Source organism: Nannobrachium achirus (assembly GCF_963921795.1).
Source record: "Nannobrachium achirus genome assembly, chromosome: 20".
In the NCBI taxonomy this organism is placed as follows: Eukaryota; Metazoa; Chordata; class Actinopteri; order Myctophiformes; family Myctophidae; genus Nannobrachium; species Nannobrachium achirus.
This window is the reverse complement of record NC_137827.1, coordinates 30,643,776-30,653,452: the sequence shown is the minus strand read 5'-3', so window position 1 is coordinate 30,653,452 and position 9,677 is coordinate 30,643,776. Positions and strand designations below refer to the sequence as shown.

The 9,677-nt window shown below is 39.9% G+C and overlaps 1 protein-coding gene across 1 annotated transcript; it reads left to right on the top strand.

Moving 5' to 3' along the window:
- Window positions 1–4,932: 4,932 nt before the first annotated feature.
- ypel5 (yippee-like 5) lies at window positions 4,933–8,593 on the top strand. The gene is made up of 3 exons (XM_080750482.1): window positions 4,933–5,071; window positions 6,863–7,033; window positions 7,776–8,593. Exons 2-3 carry the CDS (start codon window positions 6,893–6,895, stop codon window positions 7,998–8,000), a joined length of 366 nt encoding a protein of 121 aa, XP_080606608.1. The 5' UTR covers window positions 4,933–5,071; window positions 6,863–6,892; the 3' UTR covers window positions 8,001–8,593.
- Window positions 8,594–9,677: the final 1,084 nt, after the last annotated feature.

The window sequence follows — 9,677 nt, the reverse complement described above, 5'->3', positions numbered from 1 at the left end:
TCTTTACTACCTCTTTTTTTTATCTTGTTATCAGCCTATCAATCAACCAAATCACAAGAGCTGTATGCCCTAACTGTCCCTCTGTATACTTAATTGGTTTTTCTGTACTGTAGCGGTGTCACAGTCACCTATCCCTGCAGTCTTGCAACAGATGTCAAAGATGCAAGAGAGGTGGAGCCATATTTATGGCCCTACTTTCATCATAATGACATACAGTAATGTAAATGTCAATGTATGTAAACTTTGTATAAATGTTACCATACATTGTCATTTTGAAACAAGATATTGCCAAATATGTGTTGGTTTAGAGAGACAGAAGACACTATTCACAAATATGCTCCATACAATTTATATCACTTTGTTTTCATATAGAAATATTTCAAACTCTAGTCTAGTTATACATTTGCTGTCTTATCTGTCAAACAAATTTTGTCTGGAATGTTGATTACTGTAGCTTAATAGGTCAATTGAATTCCCTTTTGGGTGTATGTGTTGATCAAAATGCTAAAGTTAAGAAAATGCTCACTATCTTTTAAACTTTAACATAGCTACAACAAGCTGGTTTTATATAAAAATTGATATCAATGCAATCTTGTATAGTAATATTTGTGGTCACGAACAAGACTGCCAAAGAAATAGAAGTGATGTAATCAAGAAACATTTTCTGGAGTTAATGCATTGACAAGGCACAGGAGACTGACTTTGTGGACACAGTGATAGTAACCAGAGTGATTTTCCACAGATGTACATACATTTTGTGGTTAATAGCTGATTACAGCACTACTGCTATGAAATAAAGCTCATTTAGGTGTAAAGATTCAAACAGATATAATAATAATCATAATATTGATCTCATAAATGTAGCTTCTCATTGTGGTAGTTTTGCAGCTCCAAGACTAGTTTATTAAGTACACACACACACACACACACACACACACACACACACACACACACACACACACACACACACACACACACACACACACACACACACACACACACACACACACACAACACACACACAAACACATTAACACATTTTAAAATCCTAATCCATAGATTGGTTTTTTCTTCTTTTTTTTAAACAGACTGTGGAGCGTTGTGGACTTTCTATTTTTGGTGAGTAGATTTAGTTTCAATGTTTCAGTGTTTTAGTGTTTAGTGTTTCACCAAGGAAACTGCAACAACTCCATTTGACTCAATAGAGGGTCTACGTCTAAGTGGTTAAATGATATTGATAAATTCCAAATAGCCTACCTGTATAAGTATTCTGCGGCACCCCAGGACTTTTGTCACGGCACCCTAGGGTGCCACGGCACCCACTTTGAGAAACCCTGCCATAGAGCACAATAATAAAACACACCTACAAAATTAACCTGTATTGTTGAATTTAACGATAACGATAACATCCAGCGATAACAAACTTTTTACGAGTTTTCTGGTAAAAAAAAAAACAACAACAAAAAAACGCATTAAATTGTAGGTGATGTGTCAGGCTGTTTCAATGTCACAGCACATTACCGTAAGCTTAACTAGCTCATTGGCTGTGTTATGACCTGTACACTGAAGGACCAGGGATCCGTTTTGGCAATGATGAGATGAGATGATTAGATTGTTAAGTATTTTATGAGCTTGGAGTGGACTGAGATTGGTTTTATAGATACCTGATCTGACCCTTGGAATCAGAAGAGAATTCCATGCTTTCTGGGAGTGGGGGTTATTATGGGGGCAGAGTTGGGGGTAAGGGGATGGAGGTTATGGGAGACAGGGGGTTTTGATTGATTGATTGAAGAATTTATTAGAAGGTTGCTTAGGAAAAAGTACAGTTTCATGACAGTACAAATCACTGGTACAAGGTCAACTAAAAGGAGATCCTAGTAAGCTTTTCGGCTTGTTTACACAGGAAACATTGAAAGAGAGACGGATAGAACACAGTACTTTACATACTAGGATATCATCAGTAACATGGGAATGGGAAAAGAAAATGGAAAAGAAAAGGGGAAAGTTTACAGTGGAAAAGGGGAGGTAAGTATGGGCTTAGACTATTACACGTTTTGAGTAGCAGCCGTCTGTAGGTGACTTTTCATACCGATTTTGAAGGAGGTTAGGGATTTACACTCCTTTAGTTAGAGCTTGTGGTAGGGCGTTCCACATGTTAGTGGTAGCAGGAGAACGAATTTGAGCCTTTTTTAGAGGCAAATCTGGGTTGAACGTGATTTGTGGAGCTGCCTCTGGTGTTGTAATTGTGGAAATCCTTGACGTTTAGGGAGTATTTTAAGGTGGGGGCCTTCACCTAGGATGGGGCAGATTTACTTGTAACAGAGTATTCTACATTGCCGTATTGATACTTTTACAAGAAATGTAGTACTTTTCCCACCACTGTACCCTACTTGGAGTCATTCCGGACTTAAAGGATGACTTCACCACTTTTCAACCTATCTTCATATAACTGGTCCTCACTAAAATGAGGCACATTAAAATAGCACATTTCTTTTCCTAAGAGGGCTGTGGGCAGTCCAGTGACATCATCGATGGGGAATCCAAGCTAATAATCTGTAGGCTTTCTATGTTTTTAAATCTTGCTTAAAAACTTAAATCAAATCTTACAAATGATGATATCACTGGCAGATGGTTTTCTGAACTCCCCAGAGACACAGAGACTGAGTAGGGGGGAAAAGATGGTGCTATTTTATTGTGAACATTAGTGAGGACCAATTATGTGAAGATAGTTTGAATCCTAAAGGTTGAAAAGTGGTGAAGTCGTCCTTTAATTGTTTTTTATTTCATCCAGGGCCGGTTCCTGGCATAAGCAACATAAGCGGCCGCTTAGGGCTTAGGGGGCCACATCACAGGAAGAAGATATTTTTTAAACCTATTGTTACATTATGTCATGTATCCCCTATCCAAAAACTAGCGTTATTAATTTAATATGCGCTCCCCTTCCTCCTTCCTCATAATCCCAAACTTCACTCTAGACTGTACTTGATTCATGAGCCAAGTCAATATGCCTCCAAAAAGAACATTTCGATCTGGTGCGACAGATTATTTTAGGTGGCCCCTCACTAACGGATGCGCGCGTACGCGCGCATTCGTTAGTGAGGGGCCACCTAAAATAATCTTGCATAGGGCCACTTGAGTCCTAGAACCGGCACTGATTTCATTCTTTTCTTTATATATCTACTGCATAGTACTGTGTTCTATTCGTCTGTCATTCAATGTTATATGAGATACTTAAATGGTTTCCTGTGGAAATAAGCTTAGTCTTTTCATGGATCTCCTTTTAGTAGACCTTGTACCAGTGAACTGTACCGTCATGAAACTGTACCTTTTCCTATGCAAACTTCTAATAAAGTCTTCAATCAATCAATGTGTAGCCCCTTGGAGGGGCTGCGTGTCTCTGGGATATGGGACTCATGCAGGGGTGTCGCACCAAATGATGGAAGGATTCACTGCGAGGGCCCCCCATGAATGTTCTTCATAAGGGGAGGGGGTTTAACCCATTTAGACTGGGAATGCATTATTATGCATTATTTTGTGCTTTAAAGCTATACTGTGTAAGTTGCTCAACTTGTGGTCAGTAGCTCTATCTATAGCAAACCTCGGTCGCGTCCGCGTCTTTCGGCCGTTTTTTGGTTCTCACACCCCCGCGTCTGCCTCCACCTCGCCGAGATCTATCTTTTGAGGGGTCCCTGGTTCCTGTGCGTTCAGCCATTCCGGAGATACACTCCTTCACCCATGCTTCACCGTGCACCCGAGTATAGAGACACACGGGAGACTACAAATATGGCCGCCCTAGCGACCCCACTCCAAGATGCGCTGTGATTGGCCGGCAGTGTATAACCCTCGCTGTGATTGGCCAATATTATGATGACGTCATTTTGCCGCGAAAACCGGGGCCCGGTCAGGCTCATAGAAAACATATAAAGAGAAGGCTTTTGAAGCTGAAAATAACGGAGTGGGGGTTCTAAAACTTTAGCGATTTAACAGTTAGGACCATTTTAAGATTTGTTTTATAAAAAAAGTTACATGGTATAACTTTAACTATTGAAAAATAGCAGATATACAAGCTCACAGTGCAGCACCGAGTGCAGTGCTGCGAGCTTGTAGATCTGCTTTTTTTTTTGAGCGGTGGTCACACCGTCTCCATAGCGTGGCCGTGTGTGTATCCGTCTATGTATGTGGGTCCGTATGTAGCCGTCTATGTATGTGGGTCCGTATGTAGCCTAAGTACCCCTGGTGACCAGAGAGGTGCTGTTGAGTCTAGTCTGCCCTGAGCATCAACTGCAATACCAGTGGTGGCCTGAGTGACATGGATGGATGGATGGCTCTCTCTCTCACACGCAAGCAAGCACCACCACCCCCCCCCCCCCCCCCCCCCCCCCATATATATATTTTTTTATTATTATTATTTTTTAAATATTTTTTAAATATTTTTTATTATAATTATTATTATTATTATATATTTGTTTTGCTGTTGCGCAGCCTCCACGACCACCGCTCAGTTCACACGGGTGTGATTTTTTTTAAAATCGTGATTTCTTTTTTGAAAAATCTATGTTTCTATGTCAGTGGTGCTCAAACTTTTTCATGTGAAGGACCCCCAAGATGATATGTATTTGGCCAAGGACCCCCATCTCAAAATATATAGTTCCAGGGACCCCCCAAAAGCTAAATTTGAGTTACAAATGTTCACTTAAAAAATACATAGGCTATTCAAAGATTTGCACACATTTTCAAGACGTTTTGCAGAGCTTGTATATCTGCTATTTTTCAATATAAAATATAAAATAGGGCCCCTCCACCTTGGGCCCTAGTAACTCAGTCCCACCTTTCCCCCCTTGTGACGACGCCCCTGGGCACGTGCACATGCAGCAGCAGCCAGCTACGTCATCCATGACCGGATGTTGATACTGGTGGAGAGAACAGGGACAGCTGAAAAAGAACAACAAAGCAACGACGACGACGATCCGCACAAACAACTGATGTTCAAGTGAAAGCACACTGAAAATATCGGTGACATCGGATTCGTTACAGCCGAGAAGATTTGTTGCCAAAAAACGAATTCTAAAAGGTAGGAAACCGTTTCACGGACGAAAGCGTAAGTTCGATCTTTGATGTGTTTTTGTTGTCTCCTCGCCACTAGCTTGTAGCTTTGTTAGCCTGAAAGCTAACTACTAACTGGACAGTAGAGTAGCTACTTGCCTACTTCTGACCCGTTGACAGTGGTATAAAAAAGTACTCACAGTTTTTATAGTATTGGTTTCAAAATGTACTTGAAGTAACAAAAGTAAAAGTACTCATTAGAGGCAGTGTCCCATTAGTTTTCAAATGTCTAAAAGCAGATCTACAAGCTCACAATGCGTCTACAACAGTAAGTAACTAAAGTTTACCATAGGGAGTACAAGTACCATATTTGCCTCTGTAGATGTAGAAGTAAAAATATTGAAAATTGGAAATACAAATACCTCAAACTTGTATTACTTAAATGTACTTAGTTACTTTCAGAACATCAGAACTCGGCAAACATGTCTAACTCCAAGAGTCCAAGGAAATCTCAGAAAGTAAACATAGGGAGGATTAGTTTAATTATCATTGTGACTTGCATTGGCATTGGTGGGTGAGTACTGTAGCCACAATTCTATTTTTAATTTCTTGAAACTAGAGTTGCAACACCAACCTTTGACAACCCATACAAACAGAATGTATTAAATCAATGACGTTAAACTCACCAACATTGCAGTTGTACTGAAAGCTTGAATTATCCTCTATCTGCAAAGTGTTTCATAAAAATCCACCGTAGACATGTAATGAGATACTTTCTGCCAAGGAATTCTGTGCAGGTGATAATTTTTAAAGTGTTCGAGGTTGGAAATCACATTACGGTCCTGTGTACCTGTTTCTAAATTGCACATAATGCAGGTAGGGGTGGGCGATATCGATATCCAATAATTAGTTGCTGTTATGGTCGTTAACCGATTTAAACCGATGTCAATATGATCTCATTCTGTGTTAAAAAATAATAACGTTTTGTCCATTCTGAAAAGGGCATATAAACACTATATTTGAAAAAAGCATTGCCTCTTTATTCCAAGACTAGGGTCGGCACCGTTATTGAATTGTTGGCTCATATCCCAACATCACAGCTTTAAGGTAATGTTTTAATTTGTATTTGAATCCAACTTCTTGACCCTTTTCAAAGCTTCCCCAGAAAACACTGATAGAATCTGCAGTCTTCATCATCACAAATGGCTAAACCGATATATTATTTTGATATCGGTTCGATACCGATATTGCATTGTAAGGCCAACATCGCCTGATACCGATATGATGACCGATTAATTGCCCATCCCTAAATGCAGGCGTTAACAGGACGTTGTGTTATTGAAAATGAGCGCTTCCAAACTCCAACACTATAAATAACCACCTGCACAGAATCTATTGACAGAAAGTAGCTCATAACATGTCTATAGTGGATTTTTATGAAACAAACATAGATAGAAAAAAGATAGAAAAGCTTTCCATACAGCAGCAATGTTGGTGAGTTTAATGTCGTTTAATACAATCAGATAGGACTTTTCAGTTTGGATGTATGGGCTGTAGTATTGCAACTCTAGTCTAGATTCAAGACATTAAAAATATAATTTAGAGTTGCTAGCGGCTATTTGTTGAGCACTCTTCAAAACCTCAACTGCCATTTTCTCTATTTTTTTCGTGACAAGACAAAGTATAAGGTATTTGATTAGATTTGATGCAACATTGGACTGGTTGTTACTATACTACTGGTATGCATGGAATGTATTTAATCAATTTCCCTAAATGTTAAATTAAGTTTGTGCTTTTATCCTCCTTTTCCCTGCCTCAGTTAATTAAGTGCCAAAGGAACCATTGAACAATGGGGCGCATCTTCCTGGACCATATTGGTGGAACACGTCTTTTCTCATGTGCCAACTGTGACACTATTCTTACAAACCGGTCGGAGCTCATCTCCACACGCTTCACTGGAGCTACAGGAAGAGCCTTTCTGTTCAATAAGGTATGGAGTTCACTAACAATCCATTGTCAATAGCATTTTTACTCAAAAAATTTCACCTTGTAAGTGTAGCAAGCAATCGACAACAAAACAAAAATAATGTGACGCCAACCGGAACCCACCACCAGCCTGATATTTGTTCCAAACTGATCACACGGGCCAGTTTGTAAACAAATACCAGGCTTCCCTCCACGGTGGAACAGTGTTGCCAACTCTTGTGAGAAAAATAAGTAAACCCACCTCCAAAGACAAGCCAAATCTTGCGAGAGAAATAAGCCCAATAATATGGCCATATATTCCTAAATAAAAAAAGTTATTTATTATAATATTACACACATACTTGATCTAGGGCTTAATAAGTAGAGGCACCAACCAGAATGATTACCCGATACCCCCCACTCAATGTGATTCACACTCCTCACCAAACCTATGGGGAATTATAGTATATACATCAAAGAAATGTTGTCTTGTTTATATTTTCCAAAGAAGCCCAGTGCTTTTAAAACAAGACCCCAAAAAAACAACTTGTGACACGTAATTCTCTCTTCTCTCTGGGGGGAAAAAAACAAGACAAAATTCGCAGTTAATAAGTGGACTTGGCAATAATTGCTACACTTTCAAGACAATATTATTGGCTAGTCTGAACAAGAACTACTGTTGAAAGTGAACCAGAAGTACAGGAAGTTCCGGTAATGTAACATTATACTTCCTGACAATTATATATGATATTTGTTTATGTTCTTAGGTGGTGAATCTTCAATACAGCGAGGTGCAGGATAGAGTGATGCTTACTGGCAGGCACATGGTGAGAGATGTGAGCTGCAAGAACTGTAACAGCAAACTGGGCTGGATCTACGAATTTGCTACCGAGGACAGCCAGCGGTACAAGGAGGGACGTGTCATCCTGGAGAGGGCATTGGTCAGGGAGAGTGAGGGCTTCGAAGAACATGTGCCCTCAGACAACTCATGAGACGGCCCGTAGTATGCTCACTCCCATGCCCTCGTTCCCTCTTCCTTATCCCCCTGCGTCTACGCTGCACACCACCATCTGCAGAGCTGGTGGTCATTGACGTCTCGGCTCTGCCAATTGGAGGATCCATTGGTTGGATCTGTTCTTACGGTGTAGGCTTTGCCCCCTGTATACATCCTGATTTATCCCTCACAGGGAACCCCCCAAAAAGCTGAGGACATAGATAAGGAGTCAGATTTCACTTGTTTAAATGTCCCTGCACGCTCACACAGAATCTTCAACACTCCTGCACAAGCCATGCACCACGTTGTTCATATGTACTTAGATGCTTGCATGTTAGCAGACATCGTTAATTACAATGTCTGTTAGATAAATGGAGGAAGCATTATTATGGGAAAAATAACTTTCATTAAGATTGCAGACATGAGAAAAGCAACTAGTCCACTCTACACAACACAGCTTACAAAATATACCCAGATGTGGTACATATGGCTTTTGGTGGGCTTGTGTTTTTGTGTTGTTTTGTCCTAGTGAGTATTTGCCATTGGTGAACATTGAATGCTATTATAATGCTGCCACTTATGGAATGTATGTTTATTTAATATCTTTTCACTTTCACTCAGAATTCACAGATTCTGAGACCATTTGGATTGGGTAACCTTTGAGTTTCTCATCTGCAGTTCTCATCTGCTTTTGATTGACATGAATATATTTTTTAGGTTCGCAGAATAGCTTAAATACAGGCTTTGGAAGTACTATGCTCGAACATGCCACATTTGTGTTCTGTTCTATGGTTTTCCCATCCCTCTGTATGGATGCTACGCTTACTGTGTGTGTAGTGTGCTGTGCAGAGTGACATCTTTACTGACCTGTCAGGATTGTGTGTCTTTCTGTGTGTGTGGACTGACCGTTTTTCAAAACCTCATGCCAGTCAACTGTAAAGGTATTATTTTTGAAGATGGCCTGTCTCTCTGATTTAGTTCCTGCAAATAAGCAAGTAATAAACCAAATTCAAACTATCCAAAAAATGTTTCAGGAATAGAAACAAATTGGGTTGACTGTCATTTTAACATTCTACAATGATTGTATTTTAAGTTTGTTTTGGCTTTTATGTGGTTAATGACATATTTGACATATGCAGGAGTATTACACAAACAAAGTAACACACTAGAGAGGGAAGGTTTCGGCAGGAGAACATCCCGATGCCCAAGTCAGCGTGCAATAGAATGGATGTGACAGAATATATTTTCATTTAGTTTTATTTTATTGATAGGCTAATTGGTATCATTGTGTAACTATACGTAGGAATATTCTATTGACTTATTTGGTTATCTTATATGCCATGTTTCTTGCTGAGTATTAAAAAAACAAAGGGTGGTCTTTTCCTTTATTGGCTTTTGCAAAATTTACTTTGTGACCATTTCAGAATAAAGGTGTAGTCTTGCTGAATATAATCTTGGTGTAGTTTGTTTTTTGAGTGGCTGATAGTCTTGAATTACATTAAGGGCGGCAGAGGCTCAGGAGGTAGAGCGGCTGCCTAGTTCGATCCTGGGCTTCCCCAGAGTTTGTGTCGAAGTGTCCTTGAGCAAGACACTGAACCCCTAATTGCTACCGATGTGCAGGTTGGTGTCTTGCATGGTTTCCTCCACCATCGGTGTATGAATGTAATGGACAATC